Genomic DNA, 20,046 nt, shown 5'->3' with positions numbered 1-20,046 from the left:
GCCTGTAATCCCAGCCCTTTGGGAGGCCAAAGCGGGCGGATCACTTGAGGTCAGGAATTCAAGACCAGCCTGACCAACTTGGCAAAACCCTATCTCTACTAAAAATACAAAAATTAGCAAGGCATGGTGGCGCATACCTGTAATTCCAGCTACTCAGGAGGCTGAGGCAGAAGGATCACTTGAGCCCAGAAGGTGGAGGTTGCAGTGAGCCATGATTGTGTCACTGCACTCCAGCCTGGGTGACAGAGTGAGACTCTGTCTCAAAAAATATGTATATATATTAGCTTTGCAGTTAAGTATTAACAGGAAGTTATGTGTTTTTCACTTTAATCAAGCAATGAAAGAAATGTCAAGCTCCTATTTAGATGATATTACTCAGAGTGTTGTTGGGCATACACTTTTTTGAGATGGAGAGAGAGAGCGTGGTCTTCACTAGGCAGTTAATGGAAGGTTAACTGTTTTTACTGCTTCTCAGTGTTTCCAGGCTTATTTTTGTGAGACACATGGGTGGTATCCTGGCAGTGGCCAACATCAGAGGAGGTGGCGAATATGGAGAGACGTGGCATAAAGGTGAGGTGTTTTCTCTACAGAAACACAAGTCTGACATAATCAAAGCTAAGGTTGTGCTGATCCTTCCTGTTTGAATGAGCTGAAGGGGTTTGGAGCAGGAAAGCTTTTTGGCTAGGCGAATGAAAAACAAGGACATTGTCAGACACAGGCACCACTCCCCCCTTAAAAACAACTCACTTTTCACATTTTATTTTCCTTTGTTATAATAAATAGATGAAGTACATATTTTTCAGAAGCATTCCTTGTTATTTTGGGGTTTTTTAACAACTCATAGGTTGTGTTTTTAATTATCACTGTCAGGAGTGAATCTCGGAGAGCTTTTTGGTATTTATTCTGTCTCTTGTTAGCCTTGTTTTTATAGTTTAGCATTAGTTGACTGTCTTGAAACAGAAGTCAAGGCAGGTCATTTTCTCTTAAGAGAAAGGAGCAATCTTGGAGCTTTCTGTTCCCAGTGTGGGCATCCTCCTGCTGGTTTTCTCAGATCTTCCCGGCATTGCTGAGGAATCTCATCCTCCTAGCATTGCTGCTGTGACTCTATCGTGCATTAGTTTTAGACACAAAAACAATCATTTTTCTAGTTTTATTCCGTCTCCATTCTCTGGCCTCCTGAAGCATGTATTCTAGCTGATTGACTAATACCCAACTTTATACCCCAAATGGTCACAATTTTTTTGAATGATCGTCTGTATTTTAAAGCTGCATCTCTTCCATTTCTTTCTATGTGGAGCACCCCTCACCCAGGCTTTTGTGTATCTGAAATTGAATTCATAGACTAACCAGTGGTCTGAAGAGGTTCTTCACTTGTCCTGTGTCTTTGGGGGAGGGAGGACGTGGGAAAGCACCTTCACCTCCATCAGCTCTGTGCTTCCCCCAGTCTTGTCAGCCATCATTTATAATAAGGCTACCAGGACCCCAGTGCTTGGGGTTGGTCAGCAGCTCCAGGTGAGAGGGGTCTCCTCAGCATCAGAGACCACCCTTAAGATATCTGTACCTCTCTTCTGTTTCCTATGCCATCCCAAACCAGAGGCCTGAAGCTCTGGATTTTTTTTGCATCAAATCAAATCAACGAACATGAGGGTAAACCTGTTGTAAAGAGATTTCCATTAAGTACCTGTTAGGTACCATATGCAGGAAAGGCTTAGAAATGACCCCTGGGCATCCAGCATGCACCCCAGGGGCTGACAGCAGACTCCTCAAGTGCACCTTAGTGAAAGTGAGTGCCCCTGGCCGGCCATCTGGTCCATCGTTGCCAGTTATCATCCCCAGAAACTACTGATTGTGACTGTCTTTGAAACTGCAAAGAATTCATTGCATAATTTTGAGCTGATATTAGAGTTTACACTAAAATCATACTGTGAAACTGATATTAACAGATGAGTGATAAGAGGATAAAATTTCTGTATACCATATGTTTGATCCCAAATATGTGTGCTAATTCTGAACCCCTTGACTCACCTGATTTCCTATTTAAATTGTATGTAGTTTATGCACCATACCCCCTACTCATGGTCCCCTGATCCTGGGATCCTCTCCTGAAATAACTGGATTATTCTCCAGAAAACCCCTCTGGTCATCAGATATCCACCATGCTCTGAGAGGGAAGAGTAATTTGCTCCTAGTCTGCTCTCTCATTTTTTATTAGTTAGAACCAAGTTATTTTCCAGTCTTGGGATTAGGCAGATTCAAGATTGACTAAGGCTAACAGTAGACTATGTTTAGACTGATTTATAAACTTCCTCAAAATTTAGGCCATGATGAAAGGACCAGAAATAGACCTTTTCCAGTTATAGCCTAGGATATGATACACTGGTAAATCTAAATTCCATTCTGTTAATTGACTTTAAAATTTAATGCTCTTTTTAAAATGTAGTCATATACCCAAAATATTGTTATTCCTAGTAACTAAGTAATCCTAGCTGTTCTAAATTCACTGGTAATTTCTTACTGAAATCTTAATAACATTTGTTTTGATATGAAAAACATTTCAGTAGGACTGCTTTATCTTTAATTAAATTTCAGCAGAAGTGGTTAATCTCAAATATCTAATTAGATCTGTGTCTGCTCTTTGTTCATTTCAAAGGCCGTTATTTCAGACATCTGTTCCTTTGAGGACATGCTTTTGACTTTTGGCCTTTACTTATAGATATTTCATGGCCCTGTAAATGTTTCTCCAAGTAATTTGTTTGGTTTAATACACTGGAATGATTTGCAGATGATAAAGCCCGGATTCTCTGGGGAAACGTTGAAGATCTTTCATTCTGGAATTGAGAAAACATAATGTGATGCTCTACCGCAGCACTACCTCACCACCCAATTCCTTTTGTTCTTTCCATTAATAACCGAGGGCAAGACTGGGGAATTTCTTTCTCCCCATCACCGACCATGTCAGACTCCTGCAGAGGTGGGGTGGGAAGCGTGCCTCTGCAGAGCACTTCCACCTCCGTCTTCGCGGGGAGGGGAGACACGAGCACTCCCACAGCCAGCTCCGGCTCGGGTGCTGGGCGCAACCTAGAGGACTAAACACTGCTGCAGGTCTTGCTTTATATTTGTAAGTTCAGCTTCCCAAAATACAGGTTCCTTGTGATGCCATGCTTCTATCCTTTCATTATCATACTTCTCTCATAACCGACCATCTGTTCCCTTTGGGGCATTTCCCGTTTAAGTTCTAGAGGCTTTTAGAAAAATACAGATCCACCATATGGATTAGCATTGTGGTATTGATGATATATTTCCACAGTGCATAACAGAACTTAAATTGAGGCTTTTTTTTAAATGCAGTGTTAACCCATGGTTTTTAAGTTAATCAGTATATGAAACCGTGCTCTATCATTTGAATTCCCATTAGATTAAACTTATTTTTATGTTTTGTTAATTAACTATCTTCCACTTTGGCACACTGTAGGTGGTATCTTGGCCAACAAACAAAACTGCTTTGATGACTTTCAGTGTGCTGCTGAGTATCTGATCAAGGAAGGTTACACATCTCCCAAGAGGCTGACTATTAATGGAGGTTCAAATGGAGGCCTCTTAGTGGGTGAGTACTGGATTTTATTCATTGTACTTACTAGTTAGCCCTCTTGGGGTTTGCAGATACACCATCTGTAGGCAGCTCTTGACTTACTTTGTGGATAGGACCACAAAGTGGTATAAGGAGAGCAAAACCCATTTGTACCATTTGTATTTGGGTATCTGATAAATGACATACAAAGAGACCCTATTTATTTTGCCTTGGGCAGGTCCTGAGATCTTGAACAAGTCCCTTAATCTCCCTCATCACTGTGAAAGCAAGTGGGGATGGGAGGAGGGGATACAGGGTTTCCAGAAAGTCCTCAAGCTTTTCAAGATTCACTTTGGGGAGTAAAGCTCCATTACTGATGAGAATCCCTACCCCCTCTGACAGATATCAGAGGGGGTGGGGAGCTTTGGGGCTATTGGGCAGGTGATTTCTGATGGTTTCCTCTTGTGCTCTGGATAAATGCAACCAGGGCTCTGGAAGCATGTAAGTATTGCCTTGCTTTGTTTATGTAGATGTTTAATGATAGACTGCCTCCCTTTTCTTTCTACCTACCTTGGGCTTTTAGCTGCTTGTGCAAATCAGAGACCTGACCTCTTTGGTTGTGTTATTGCCCAAGTTGGAGTAATGGACATGCTGAAGTTTCATAAATATACCATCGGCCATGCTTGGACCACTGATTATGGGTGCTCGGACAGCAAACAACACTTTGAATGGCTTGTCAAGTAAGGTTTTATTGACATATATATGTTGTTAGTGGTTTGATATAAAGTTGAACACAGTCACAGCAGGATTAGTGCTTGAGCTTTGTCACTGTCAGTGTCTTGCATTTGCATATAATCTACTGGAGAGGTGATGGGACTACCTACTTGTCTTTCTTGATTTAATATGGTCTTGAACAAAAGCAACAAACTACAAAAATGTGGTAGGGCAGAATTCTACAGATGGCCTCCCAAGATTCCTACCCTGGTTATTCAAACACTTACCTAGATACTGCTTGCTGTGAGGGAGCAGGATATGATATTCATCTACTGCTCTTTGGATTATCTCTTGAGGGGTCCCAAATCACATAAACCCTTAAAGGCTGAGCACATTCTCTGACTGGAGTCAGGGATGCAGCAGAAAGGGAGGTCAGAGAAATTGGAAGCTTGTAAAGGATTCAGCCTGCCATTGCTGGTTTTGACAATGGAGGAAGGGGGACCTCTAGAACCTGAGAGCAACCCCCAACCAATAGCCATCAAAGAAACAGGACCTAAGCCCCACAGCCACACAAAACTGAATTCTGCCAACATCCCGAGACTGCAAGTAGGTTTTTTTCCAGAGTTTCCCCATAAGAGTCCAACCAGCCAACACCTTGACTTTGACCTTCTTTGACCTTGGAAGACCCAGAGCAGAGAACCCAGCTGAGCCAACCCAGACTGCTGGCTTACAGAACTGTGAGATAAGAAGTCTGTGATGTTTCAAGCTGCTAAAATTTGTGGTAATTTGTTACTGTAACAATCAAAAGGTATTATTATACTTTATATCAAATATATGGGATTTCCTTTTCTAAATTAAGTAAAGAATATATGCTCCTGAAATGGCAGGTCAAGAGTAGGGGAAGGGGGTGTTCAGTATGGTGGCTCATACCTGTGATCCCAGCACTTTGGGAGGCCAAGGTAGGGTAGATCACTTGAGCTTAGGAGTTCAAGACCAGCCCTTCATGGGCAATGTGGTGAAACACTGTCTCTACAAATAATTAGCTGGGCATGGTGATGCATGCTTGTAGTCCCAGCTACTCGTGAGGCTGAAATGGAAGGATGGCTTGAGCCTGGGGGGACAGTGAGCCAAGATCACACCACTGCATTCCAAGACCCTGTCTCAAAAAAAAAAAGGAATATATTCAAATACAATTAAACTTCTTTTATGCTCAATATAGCTACATATGTTTGAAACTGCAAGTTGCATTATTGAAATCTTACACAACTTCCTGCAACCACTATGCTGATAACAATGAGTAAACAGACATTAAAACTTCTTTTTGGCCCTTCATTCCCCATATGTAAGAGTTTTATTTTTAATCACCAGTGTTTGGCTCTCAGACTGGCACAAGAAGCCTGTTCCTCCTATTAGTAAACTACAAATTTTGATGAAAATAACTTTAGTTTCTAAAGTTTTGTTTTTTTGAGACAGAGTCTTGCTCTGTCACCCAGGCTGGAGTGGAATGGCGCCATCTCGGCTCACTGCAACATCGCCTCCTGGGTTCAAGCAGTTCTCATGCTTCAGCCACCTGAGTAGCTGGGACGACAGGTGCGCACCACTGCACACGGCCAAGTTTCTAAAGTTTGTTCTTTCATTTTGTTTGCTTTTTATGGCTAGCCTCTCCAGTTTGAAATATACTTAAAATGACTGAATTTTTTTTTAACTGGATACTTTACTAAATTCTGTTCTCTAAGGGGAAACAAAGTTCACTATGAAAGTTACTACTTTTCAGTGCATGCAGGCCTCATTGACACACATTGGTAGAAGCTATATATTTGAAGAAGGAATATCTAACTTAGAGAAAATTTGCACGTAGGGAAACAAGTCCTAGTTAAACTCATTTGAAAATACTGAGGAGTTAATTGAAGGCAAAAGAATATTAGATGACACCTAATACTTTCAAACTTCATTTAAAAACAAAAAAAGTTCTAAATATTTTTCTCCATGATGTTCCTTCTTCAGTTTTCAAATCTTGCTCTCACAGGGCTGCATTTCACCTGCTGCTGGTAAAATGAGCATGGAACTCAGCCCACACTAGCTAGGAAGGGTCCTACAGGGAGCTCCTCAAGCCCAGCACACCTCCCCGCCCCCTGGGCTGTGCCTCATGGAGCACCATCCAGAATTAGTAAAAGGTGTTTCCCCAAAAAAGAGCTAGAGCTCCAAGTTTGAATGACTGGGCGATAAATAAAGCCTAATGTATTTTTTCCTACAGATAATGTATAAATATTGCATGTGAATCTCCAAGGGGGAGATTGTTATTATTAACAGGCAGGGTTTTCCAAACTTGTTTCTTTTTAGAACTAACCCATATTTGGAAGAATGGGGCTGGTCAAAAGACACTCTTAAATGAGATCAGAAAACAGATCTCCGTCTTATCTGTTGGGAAACTGAGCCCAAGAATGTTTTGGCCTCACGTTGGTTAACTGAGCAGAATTTTTACTGTTTTCACTATTTACCTACCCTTCAAAATAAAACTCTACTAAAACAGTTGATTTTATTCATTAATATTAAATACATTGAAAAACATGACACCCCTATTAGGAGAATGTAAAGAAAAAATATCCAGATATTTCAACTATTATCAGTCACTGTTAAAATCAACATTACTTTTATACTTAACACCCTTTTTGTTAACTTACCCAGGAAACTTGCCTTGTACTTCGGAAGGTGCCCTCCTCCTCTGGCAAAGTCTGTTGCTTTCTGCCGGACTGAGAGCCAGCAGGAGGCTCAGCAGCCCATCCAGGTTTCTCGGTTTACAAAGAAACTAGGCCCAGAGAGGACATGTGCTTTTCCTAAGATTGCAAAACTGATCCTGGAATAAAGGCTTTATAGATGTTATTAAAGGGGCAGCAAACCCCTTTATACTATGGATTTCAAGTTTCTCAACAAAAGAAAGGCTTGGACTTTTTTTGAACCACTGAGTGTGGTTATAATGACAATTATTATTCCACTTTGTAGCAGTAAAAAAAAAGCCTAGAGAATATGAAACTACTCACCTTAAGAGACAGTAAGCATGCCTGTGATTTGGGTTGTTTCAACAGACCTGTGAGCTTCCTTCTTACAGTCTTTCAAAGTTGGAGCCACATAAATGACACAGCTCCCCAGTTTCCAGGAGCCCTTGCCAGTTATGGCCTAAATGGTAATGCATAGGCACAGTCCATGGTGGTCACTCACGTACTAGTTAACTGCAGTCTTCACTGCTAACTAACTACCTAGGTCCCTGTGCCATAAAACTCTACTGTTGCTCTCCAGCCTCACAAAGGTGTTTTTGCCTTCCAGATACTCTCCATTGCATAACGTGAAGTTACCAGAAGCAGATGACATCCAGTACCCGTCCATGCTGCTCCTCACTGCTGACCATGATGACCGCGTGGTCCCGCTTCACTCCCTGAAGTTCATTGCCACCCTTCAGTACATCGTGGGCCGCAGCAGGAAGCAAAGCAACCCCCTGCTTATCCACGTGGACACCAAGGCGGGCCACGGGGCAGGGAAGCCCACAGCCAAAGTGATAGAGGAAGTCTCAGACATGTTTGCGTTCATCGCGCGGTGCCTGAACATCGACTGGATTCCATAAACAGTTTTCGTGCTTCCTCCTGACAGCGACAGAAAACCTCAAGGGCTTTCCCACGTTGACACCAAGAAACCACTGGGCATAATGCTTCCCCACGGGAACATTATTCCTGCACTCACAGACTACAGTTGAACAGAACTGCCGTGGGAATTTTATCTTTTTTAGGCTTCTCCTTTTTAGCAAGCCCTTGGTGTTTCTTTTTCCACCCTGTCTAGGCACATGTGGTTTTTTTGTTTTTTTTTTTTTTTTAAAGGCATGTTTGGATAAATAGCTAAATGGCAACAAACAAACACATTGTGAATATTAGATTGCTGAATTAAGGATCATAGTCGGGCATACTTATCTATATCCATAACCTCTATATCTTTAAATAAATGTGAGAACTGTTCTCATGGAGAAGAAGACTTCTTTGCAACAATAATAAACGTTATTTAAGAATGACAGGCTTTTACTTCCGGTTTCTTCATATTGAGGGGCAACTCCAGAAGTGGAGTTTTCTGTGAGAATAAAGCATTTCACCTTTCTGCAACAAGTTAGTTTTCAAGCAGTTAAGTCATAGAATGTTTGTTAGCTTTGAAAATAAGTTGTTCATCCACTCTATCTATCTCCCTTGTTAGAGGTGATAAAGCTGTCAGAGGGGGTTCACTGTCATAAACAAACACTGACCACTTTTAGTTGTTGTTGGGTAAAAATCTGATCTGGGGCTCTTTTGGTTTGGATGCCTCCTTTCAAAAATCACTGGGCTGGAAAATTCAGATTATTCACCTATTTGTGTATTGATTTGTTTACAAAGTATTCCTAGAAATCAGAGTTCCTTGGATCCAAGGATCCTTGGTTCCAAGAGATCACATGAGTAAATTATCCAAACAGATACGTATATCCAAGCATATCTTACAGTCAGAAATTTCAGCATTTCCCAAGCTGTTTCTCCTGCATAGATCACGCCTGGAAATAGAAATAGTCATTAGAAATAGTCATACTTACTGGAAAAAAAAAAAAAAAAAGTTTTGGTTTGCCCATCCCCCCACCCCAACCCCAAGATTTTTAAGATATACTATTCCTTAAACTTTCATCCATAAAATTTTTTTCAAGGCATATATTTTAACATTTCATGAAACAATGTTCCTTTGAGTATCAGTTTGGGAAATGCTGATCTAACTTAAAACAGTTTTTTTTTTCCTTTGTCTCGCTTTATCAGATGATATGATAAAATAATTATTTTATATAGTATCTTAACCTTATATAAAATAGCTTAAAAGATTACTTCATTATTCCAATAATTTGTACTTTTCCAAATAAGTCCCATCTTCCAAGTTGTATATGTATGTGCTTTTAAGAGCACTCTCTCATTCTCTATGTTTCAAGTTATGGTCAAAAATTAGACATACCATTTTCTATCAAGCATATCACTGCATACCAAGCATACTGAAAGACAGCTATATGGCTTGGTTTTTCTCTACTGGAATCATGTTTTCCGTTACTATTTAGTACGGTACATAATACAGCTGTCATTGAATATATGATTCACCGTAACTCCTCTGGAAACAAAGTGTGCCAGTAGCTAGTGTTGCATGCTGAGACTCTGTCCTCATCACCATCTACTCAGATACTGATACTAGCTAGCTTTGGTGTAACTGCTGACCAGCACGGCAGGAAAGAAAGAAAATACATTTGCATGGTCAAGCCAGAGGCAGCCTCTTTCCTAGACTAGCTGTGTTGCGTGAAGTACAAATAGCTGAGTTGGACCCACTGAGTCCAGAGCATTTTCAAGGTTGCACAGAATCTAACCATACTTTCTGAGGTCTGCTTCACAGCAGAAAATACAGTGTGTAGTGTGTGAGCTTCAGATATCAGGACTGGGTTCAAATCCCAAATGTCACTTAGCAACTGATGAGGAGGAGGAATACAGTAATACGTTTTTAATGCCTAGCATGATTGGCCTCCAGTTACGAGTTCTCTTTTCCAACCTAATTTTTGTGTCTAGATTTTCACAGGACAACTAATCCCACCAACTAAAGGTATTTTGGGGAGTAGGGGGAGCTTTAAACATTAGAAATAAGACTTGATATTGGGCTCCTACCCAGAACTCTAAGGGATTCTTCTCTATTTGATCCCACTTTTCTGTATCCTGTGCTCTGCCCTTTGGCTCTTTCTCATGATTACTCTCTTGTAGCTATTTTGAAATGCACAGTAGATTATTGTAAACTATAGACACCCTACTGATCTAACACTAGGTCTTCTTTCAAACTGTAAATTTGTAGGCATTAATCTCTTCATCCTCCCTTTCTCTGCCTGCTTTTTTAGCTCCCACAGGAGTGGAGAACATGGGATATTTGTCTTCCTGTGCCTGGCTTATTTCACTTACCATATTGACCTTCAGTTCCATCCATGTTGCTGCAAATGACAGGATCTCAGTCTTTTTCATGGCTAAATCATATTCCATTGTATATATGTACCACATTTTCTTTATCTGTTCATCTGCTGATGGGCACGTGGGTTGATTCCTTATCTTGGCTGTTGTGGATAGTGCTGCAGTAGACACAGGAGTGCAGATATCTTTTTGATATACTGATTTCCTTTCTTTTGGATTCATACCCAGTAGTGGAATTGCTCAATCACAGAGGACTTATATGTTTAGTTTTTTTAGGACTGTTTTGAAAAAAAAAAAAGTTGTACATGTTGCACAGGTGGCCTCACTGCTTTGTCACAAGGCCTTGCTAAGCACACCAGAGCATTTGTTACCTTAGTAAGATAAAGTCACATTTATGTTCACTATGGACTTACCTGGAATATTATAAAACTTTCCAATTAATCATGTTTCTTAAATACTCCCACTAAAGCTTAAGCAGCTACACACACATGGTGCTACAAGTTTGAAAAGGATAAGTTTCAACTAAGGAAGCCTGTCACCAGTCTCTCAAGGTTTGTCAGTTTTACCAGCCTCTGGAAGTTCCCAGCAGGCCACATAGCTAATGCCCAGAAGGAGTTGCAAAGACTCAAAGGCAGGTTAAGGACAGGTTGGAAAGCTGTGGAGGTTGCTGTAAAGAGGCAAAGGTCATACTGTTGGGGTGGTCAGGCCAGTGGGATGAGGACTGAGGCCCTTGAAGGAGGAACATTGAGCCATTCTCATCCTCCATATCTCAGGGGCTGAAGGTGCAGAGAGAAAATGTCCTGCCCTCATCCAGTTGATATTCCAGGGAGGAGACAGATGGTAAATTATCTTGCTCGTGTTTACCCTGTGCCACCCGCTGCAAGCACTCTGTGTGGATGAATGTTTGTCCTCACACAACCTTAGGAAGCACATAATACCTTTTTCCCATTTGGCAAAGGTCCAAGTTCCCCAGCCAGGAGGTGGGCAGGCAGGGCAGTAACCCCAGGAGCTGGGCCTTGGATACTGCACTCTTTTTTTGGGATGGAGTTTTGCTGTTACGGCCCAGGCTGGAGTGCAATGGCGCTATCTCAGCTCACTGCAACCTCCACCTCTCGGGTTCAAGTGATTCTCCTGCCTCAGCCTTCCCAGTAGCTGGGATTACAGGTGCATGCCATCATTCCCGGCTAATCTTTTTGTATTTTTAGTAGAGATGGGGTTTCACCATGTTGGCCAGGCTGGTCTTGAACTCCTGACCTCAGGTGATCCACCCACCTCAGCCTCCCAAAATGCTGGGATTACAGGCATGAGCCACCATGCCCAGCCGAGACAGCTTTCTTACTGCTGTTGTCTGAGTGTTTATGTCCTCCCCAAAATGTATATGTTGAAATCGTAAATCCCAAAGTGATGGAATTAGGAGGCAGGGCCTTCAGGAGGTGATGGGTCATGAGAGCGGAATCCACATGAATGGGACTGGTGCCTTTATATTAGAGCCCAAGGAGAGACCTCCCCCTCCCACCCTTCCACCATGTGAGGACACAGGAGACGGTGTCGCCTATGAACCAGGAAGCAACCCTCATTAGACACCAAATCTGCCAGTGCCTTGATCTTAGATGTCCCAGACTCTAGGACTGTGAGAGAGCAATTTTTGTTGTTGACAACCCACCAGTTTATGGTATTTTCTTATAGCAGCTTAAACAGACTAAGATACCCACGAGTCTATTAACAAGATAATAAACAGAAAGTATGATTTCAGGAATTAACAAGAAACAGGAATAAAAAGAGCTGTGAAGAAACAAAGTGGGGCAAATGAATAGTGCGTGAGAAGGAATCCTATTTGAGTCGAGGTCAGAGTGCCTCTTTCAGGAAGCAATATTTGGACAAAGACCCGAACGGAATGAGGGGACAAACAATGGGCAAAGTTTTGGGGGTTGGTGAGGACAGCAGCAATGGGCAGAGCCTGAGGCAGGAACCAGCCAGGCCTTTGGAGGAAGAGCAGGAAGCCAGTGTGGGGGGAACAGGGAGCCAGGCAGGGCCTGGAGGATACGCTGGAGATGGCAGGCAGCTCAGTCAGGTGAAGCCACTGAGAGATGAAACCCGACAACCCTGTGGGAAACTGACAGCAGGAGAGCCTAGGGAAAAGCGGGGTGGTTATTCAAAGAGCAGGTTGCTTAGCACCTTTAAGGAATTTTGGGGGTGGGGGCAGCAGGAACCCACCATCACAAAAATCACTGACATGCCACATCATGGATGAACCTCAAAAACATTATAAGTGAAAGAAGCCAGACACAAATGACTGGGTATAGTCTGATTAAGTGAAATATCCTGAAAAGGCAATTCTATAAAGATAGAATGTAGATTAGTGGGTACCTGGAGTTGGTGGTGAAGATGGTAATTAACTACTTGGGCATAAAGGATCTAACCGGGATGACAAAAATGTTCTAAAACTTTTTTAGATTTCAGTAACGGTTGCACAACCTGGTAAATGTATTAAAAAGTCATTGAATTGTACACTTGAAATGTATGAATTTTATGGTTTGTAAATCATAATGTTATCGAAATAATCTCTGGTAGTGAAATAAAGAGAAAAAGGAGCAATGACCCTTTCTGGATGAGTGCCATCCAGGAATAGCCACCTGGAGAACTGCAGAGTCAAGTAAGAAAGGCAGGTGACCAGGGGCAACTGAGATAAAAGCTTGCATATCAGGCTTAGGCAAAGAGGATGAGGGCTATTTTGAGCAGCCGTCTTTAGGTCAGGGTTCACATTTGCAGGCAAAACTGTCCCTCTCTCTCTCTGAGTTTGCTCCTGTAGATCAAATGTCAGGCCGGCTGATAGGGTGTCCTGAGAATATGCCCTGCATCCACCTTACAGGCTTTGCTCTGCTCAGGAGCTCAGGGCCTCCTGCAGCCACGTGACCGCAGCACTGAGAAGCAGGTAGGGGGAGGCACGGGCAAGGAGGGTTCGTTCAATGCCAAGTAAGTGACTAAGGAAGCTCTTGTTTACTGTGCAAGAGAAAATGACTTGGTGGCCATTTGTGGAGGTTATTAATGCCAAATAATCTAGAAATTATAAACAAAATATCATAATGGTAATATATGATTTAGAAACTGATTTACATCTAATTGACACAATATTATAGTGTCTTCCAGTTCCAAAGTATTAAAGGCTTTGATAAACATCAGAGGAAAGAGCTTCCAGTCACCTCTATGGAGAGTCAAACTGAGGTTAACCTGAAAACCAAATCAGCATCAAAACATAACCACCCTAAAACTCCAGAGAAAATGATGGAAGTTAATACAGGTAGCACTGAGTTATTTCCCCAGGACATTCAGGTGTTGGCGCTGTGATTGGTATTTTTCCAGAGGACCAGGTTGCCTGCAACCTCAGGCCCCAGAAGATGCAGGAACCTGAACACCAGGGCCACCCCCTGCTCTGTCACTACTCTGGTCTTGCCTTGGAGTGTGAAATGCTGCAATTCATCCAAGATACAGTCATGCAGCATATAACATTTCTGCATATGACTGCATGTATAATGATAGTCCCATAAGATTATAACAAGCCGAAAAATTCCTATCACCTAATGACATCATAGCCACCATCATGTTGCAGTGCAACACACATGTGTTTGTGGCGATACTGTTGTAAACAGACCTACTGCAGTGCCGGTCATATAAAAGTCTAGCACATACAAGTATGTACAGTACCTAATACTTGATCATAACAGCTGTTCCTAGTTTATGTGTTCACTATATTATAGTTTTTTATCATTTTGAAGTATACTCCTAAAAACAAAAAAAAGGCTACCCTGTAAGACAGTCTCAGGCAAGTCCTTCAGGAGGTTTTCCAGAAGTAGTCACTGTTATAGGAGATCACAGCTCCATGAGCGTTACTGGCCCTGAAGACCTTGGAAGGATGTGAAGTGGAAGACAATGAGCAATATTGATTATCCTAACCCTGTGTAGGCCTAGGCTAAAGTGTGTGTTTGTGTCTTAGTTAACAAAAAAAGTTTAAAAATATATATATACATGAAAAAAGAATAGTTTTGTATAGCTGTACAATATATGTGTTTTAAACTAAGTGTTATTATTTATTTATTTATTTATTTATTTAGACAGAGTTTCCCTCGTCACCCAGGCTGGAGTGCAGTGGTGTGATCTCAGCTCACTGCAACCTCCACCTCCTGGGTTCCAGCGATTCTCCTGCCTCAGCCTCCCGAGTAGCTGGGATTACAGGCGCCCACCACCACACCCAGGTAATTTTTATATTTTTAGTAGAGACAGGGTTACACCATATTGACCAGGTTGGTCTCGAACTCCTGACCTCAGGTGATCCACGCCCCTCGGCCTCCGAAAGTGCTGGGATTGCAGGCACGAGCCACCGCGCACCAGCCAAGGTTATGCAGTTTTAGCAAGAATACCCCAGATGTGACATTGTGCTCTTCTCAGTGCATCCTACTGGGGGCACATGGTGTTCATATGTCTTATTCCTGGTGACATCAATTTGGATCACTGGGTTAAGGTGGTGTCTGCCTAGTCTCTCTACTGTAAAGTGACTATTTTTCCCTCTTAAAGATTACCTTAAAATTTAAGGTAAGTTGTATTTTTTGTCTTAATTCAGATGCATATTTAAATACCACTTTTGGAAAAATATTTCAGACAAATTATAATAAAAATTTATATAAATAAGGTTCCTGTGTGTCCTATCTCAAATGGTTGTTACCATGTGTTCTGTCCCTAAGCCTGGACGATGTCTTGATTTTTTCCTTCTTAAATCCAGTTGTCAGCAAGTTCTACCAGATTTTACCTTCTAAATTTGCCTCAAATGTATCCACATCTCTCTATCCTCACCATGCTTCATAATTGCTCTCCCTGACTCCAAGTTTTATTCCTTTCAGATTCTACTCCAGGGCTTTATACAAGTGAGTAAGATCAGGTCAACTCCCGTTTTAAGCCTTCAGTGGCTTCTCTTAAGCAGAGACAATCTCTGCAGCAAAGCCTGGGATGGGCCCTCCAGGATGAACTGGTGGTAGAATAATCTAGGCAGCTGAACAAGTTAATCTCCCAGCTGCAGATCAGAATCAGCCACAGAGCTTATTAAAGCTATAAATCCATTGGGTCCTACCCACAGAGATTCTGACTCAGAAGGAACCAAGATCTGCTGTTTAACAAGCTCCCCAGGTGATTCCAATTTGGAGGTCAACTGAGAAATTACTGACTTAACACAGCAAAATGATGTCAGTTCTGATGTTGGTTCCCAGGAGGAACTTTTTCCTCCATTTTTCAACTTTCTGTAATGCTGTTGCAATTCTGCTATAATTTCTAAACACATCTTTAAAAGTTATACTAAAGGTTTTATTTAAAAATCAGCAAAATATGTACTCTTTGCATATTCTAACTTCTGTTGAATTTGCACATATTACAAGAATGTTCTTTTTCTTAAGAATGGTGATCATTTCCTAAGACTCATTATATTTAAATCCCTAGTGATATGCATATAATCCTCTTGGGATCATGATATGTAGTTCTATTGTCCTATTTTAAAGATCCCAGTGTCCAGCAAAGAACATTTACCAAGCTCTGGTTCCCATATTTTAAAATTTAGGTGGAGCCCTGTGCATGGCTGTGGAGTAGACAAATATAGCCATTCACCTAGTGCTAAAAAATGTATTTTTAGTCATTCCCAATTTTTTTTTTTGTTTTTTCAAATGGAGTCTTCCTTTGTGAGAGGCTGGAGTGCAATGGTGCGATCTCGGCTCACTGCCACCTCTGCCTCCTAGGTTCAAGCAATTCTTCTGCCTCAGCCTCCAGAGTAGCTAGGACAACAGGTGCCCACCACCACACCCAGCTAATTTTTACATTTTTAGTAGAGATGAGGTTTCTCCATGTTGGCCAGGCTGGTCTTGAACTCCTCTGACCTCAGGTGATTCACCCACCTAGGCCTCCCAAAATGATGGGATTACAGACCTGAGCCACCATGACCAGCCCCAATACTTTGAAATTTAAATAAAAATTCAGCAATTTCCAAAACCAATTCTATCAAGCAATTATTTCTATCAAGTTCATTACCTGTGCCAGACTTATGAATGCCTCAGCATAATTCCCTACACGGTAACCTTTAGCCTCATTTCTAAGATAGCAAAATACATGGTCCACCAATGAATTTTAAAGTTCAACTTAAATATATAAAAAATAATATATAATATTAATAAATTAATTTATAATATATGGTATATTATATATTAAACATTAAATAATGTGGATTATTATTCCAGTATTAGGATGAGAGGTACACTGAAAGCCCAGAATCCGCCACTATGCAACATATGTAAGAAATCTGTACTTTACCCCCAAATCGATAAAAATAAAAACATATTTAAATCTATATAGAGATAAAATGTGAACCAATATTTTATCTCCCAACAAAATAAGAGGAGTGGCATCTAATCTGATTTTTTTTTTCAGTCAACATGTACCTCCCTCCACTTCTCCTGATCTCACAGGTTTTGCACTTGAATGCGCTGGGGAAATGCTGGCAGAGAGGAGATGGGGAGTAGAGGAGTCTCAGTAGATATTGGCTTGTGATCGTTTGTACTTCCCAGTTCCCTAAACCCTCTGCTCTAAGTCAGAACCACTGCAGAATGTGACTCTTTTGTAGGTCTAGAGCTAACTCATTCACCACCTGTTCCTTTATATTTTTTCTTGTGGCAAAAATACACACATAGACACACATATGCATGTATTTTTAAGACTATTTTTAAGCAGTATTGGGTTCACAGCAATATTAAAGAGGAATGTAGAGACTTCCCATATATCCCCTCCCCCCACACATGACATAGGCTCCCCCATTATCAACATCCCCCACCTCAGAGGTACATCTATTCTAACTGATGAACTTACATTGACAGATTATAATCACCCAAAGTCCATAGTTTACATTAGGGTTCACTCTTGGTGTTGTACATTCTATGGGTTTGGAAAAATGTATAATGACACGAACCTATCATTTTAGTATCATACAGTGCATTTTCTCTGTCCTGAAAATCCTCTGTACTCCATATTCATCCTCCCTAACCCTTGGAAACCCCTGGTCCTTTTACTGTCTCCATGGTTTTGCCTTTTCAGAATGCCATATAGTTGGAATTTTACAGAATGTAGCCTTTTCAGATTGGCTTCTTTCACTTAGTAATACACGTTTGAGTTTTCTCCATGTCTTTTCATGGCTTGATAGCGAATTTCCTTTTAGTTCTGAAATATATTCCCATTACCTGTGTGTACTATAGTTTATTTATCCACCCACCTACTGAAGGACATCTTGGTGGCTTCCCAGTTTTGACAGTTATGAATAAACTGCTATAAACACCCGCGCACAAGTTTTGTGTGGACGTAAGTTTAACTCCTTTGAGTAAATACCAAGGAACACAATTGCTGGACTGTAAAAGAGAATGTTTAGTTTTGTAAGAAACTGGCAACTGTCTTCCAAAGTGGCTGCATCATTTTGCATCCCCACCAGCGATGAATGAGAGCTCCCGTTGGTCCACATTCTGGCCAGCATTTGTCAGTGTTACAGATTTCGGCCATCCTGATAGGCATGTAGTGGTATTTGTTTTTTGTGTATGTGTTTCCCTGATAACATGTGATGTGGAGCATCTTTTTTTTTTTTTGAGGTGGAGTCTTTCTCTGTCGCCCAGGCTGGGGTGCAGTGGAGTGATCTTGGCTCACTGCAACCTCGGCCTCCTGGGTTCAAGCAATTCTCCTGCCTCAGCCTCCCAAGTAGCTGGGATTACAGGCGTGAGCCACCATACCTGGCCGGAGCATCTTTTTATATGCTTATTTGTCATCTGTATGTCTTCTTTGGTGAGATATCTGTTAAGGTATTTCGCCCATTTTGTATGGGCCAAAGAGGAATTTCTACATTCCTCTTTAATTTTGCTGTGAACCCAATACTGCTTGTTTGTTTTCTTATTCTTGAATATTAAGAGTTCTTTGTATATTTTGGATTATAGTCTCTTATAAGACTTTTGCAAATATTTTCTCCTAGTCTATGACTTGTCTTCTCATTTTCTCAACATTGTATTTCACAGAGCACTTTCTCATTTTCATAAAGTCCAACTTACCATTTCTTCCACAAATCATGCCTTTGGTGTTATATCTTAAAAGTAATCGCTATCCCCAAGGTCATTTAGATTTTCTCCTATGTTACCTTCTAGGACTTTTATAGTTTTCCATTTTACATTTAGGTCTGTGATCCATTTGAGTTAATTTCTGTGAAGGGTGTAAGGTCTATGTTTAATTTTTTTTTTTTTTTTTTGGCCTGTGGAATTCCAGTTGTTCCAGCATCATTTGTTGAAAAGACTGTCTTTCTTCATTGTATTGCCTTTGCTCCTTTGCCAATGTAAGATGACTAGATTTATATGGGTCTATTTCTGGATTGTCTGTTCTGTTCCATTGATCTATTTGCCTGTTCTTTTGGCAATGCCACACTGTCTTGATTACTGTAGTTTATAGTAAGTCTTGAAGTCAGGCAGTGTCAGTCCTCAAACTTTGTTATTCTCATTCAAAATTGTGTTGACTATTCTGGATATCTTGTTTCTTCATATAAACTTTAGAATCAGTTTGTTAATAGCCTCAAAATAAGTTTCTGGGATTTTGATTGAGATTGCATTGAATGTATAGATTAAGTTGAAAAGAATTTTTTTTTTTTTTTTTTTTTGGAGACAGAGTCTCACTTTGTCACCTAGGCTGGAGTGCAGTGGCATGATCACAGCTCACTGCAGCCTCAATCTTCTGGACTCAAGCAATCCTCCTGCCTCCAGCCCCCAAGTAGCTGGGACTACAGGTGCATGCAATCATGCCTGGCTAAGTTTTATATTTTTTGTAGAGACAGGGTTTTGCCATGTTGCCCAGGCTGGTCTCAAACTCCTCAGCTCAAGAGATCTGCCTGTCTCAGTGTCCCAAATTGCTGGGATTACAGGCGTGAGTCACTGCTCCTGGTCGGAACCAACATCTTAGTGGAATTAGTTTTCCTATCCATGTACATGGAATATCAGTCAATTTATGTAGTTCTTTGAGTCCATTCAGAGTTTTATAGGTTTCCTCACATAGATTTCATAAATTGTTAGGTTTATAGCTAAATATTTTATTTGTGGAGGTGTTAATATAATATTTACATTTGTATTGTGTTTTTAATTTCAAATTCCATTTGTTTGTTGCTAGAATACAGGAAAGCAATTGACTTTTATATGTTAACCTAGTACCCTGCAACCTTGCTATAATCACTTCATGGTTTTAGTAGTTTGTTTTTTGTCAATTCTTTTGGATGTTCTACATAGATGATCATGACATCTATGAACAGGAGTTTATTTCTTCCTTCCCAAACTGTTTAAGTTTTATTTCCTTTTCTTGTCTTACTGCATTAGTAACTTCAAGTACCATTTTGAAAAGGAGTTGTGAGAGGCAACATCCTTGCTTTCTTTCTGATCTTAGGGGGAAAGCTTTTTCTCACCATAAAGCATGATATAGCTGTACATTTTCTGTAGATATTCTTTATCACACTGAAAAGTTCTCCTTTGTTCCTGGTTCGCTGAGAATTTTTATTGTGGATGAGTGTGGATTTTGTCAAATGCTCTTCCTGCATCTATTGATATAAATCACTGATTTTTTTTCTTTTTAAGCTTTTTGATATGATGGATTAATTGATTTTCAAATGTTGAACAGGTCTGGAAATAGCTGGGATAAATCTCAGTTGGTCATGGTGTATAATTCTTTTACACATTGTTGGATTTG

The 20,046-nt window shown here is 40.8% G+C and overlaps 1 protein-coding gene and 1 long non-coding RNA gene across 6 annotated transcripts in view; one reads left to right on the top strand and one right to left on the bottom strand.

Moving 5' to 3' along the window:
- PREP (prolyl endopeptidase) overlaps window positions 1-8,336 on the top strand; it is a 127,618-nt gene extending 119,282 nt beyond the window's left edge. For 2 of the 5 annotated variants that reach the window (XR_010158128.1, XR_010158130.1), the window contains 5 exons: window positions 476-570; window positions 3,473-3,604; window positions 4,152-4,308; window positions 4,905-5,872; window positions 7,604-8,336. Coding sequence is in view for 2 of the 5 variants with exons in the window: in XM_518657.7 (XP_518657.2) it covers window positions 476-570; window positions 3,473-3,604; window positions 4,152-4,308; window positions 7,604-7,898 (679 nt within the window). In the remaining 3 variants the exon portion in view is untranslated. The remainder of the gene's footprint in view (window positions 1-475; window positions 571-3,472; window positions 3,605-4,151; window positions 4,309-4,904; window positions 5,873-7,603) is intronic. The other 3 variants (XM_518657.7, XM_063813324.1, XR_010158129.1) reach the window with 2 other exon arrangements.
- LOC134810345 (uncharacterized) lies at window positions 5,356-10,424 on the bottom strand. The gene is made up of 3 exons (XR_010158131.1): window positions 10,261-10,424; window positions 6,964-8,840; window positions 5,356-5,438 (listed from the first exon to the last, which is right to left on the bottom strand). It is a non-coding gene; the product is annotated as an uncharacterized LOC134810345 (long non-coding RNA).
- Between the last annotated feature and the right edge of the window lie 9,622 nt (window positions 10,425-20,046).

The sequence above is a fragment of the Pan troglodytes genome, chromosome 5 (genome assembly GCF_028858775.2).
Source record: "Pan troglodytes isolate AG18354 chromosome 5, NHGRI_mPanTro3-v2.0_pri, whole genome shotgun sequence".
Lineage (NCBI taxonomy): Eukaryota > Metazoa > Chordata > Mammalia > Primates > Hominidae > Pan > Pan troglodytes.
The sequence above is the reverse complement of the archived record's forward strand: the minus strand, read 5'-3'. Positions and strand labels throughout refer to the sequence as shown.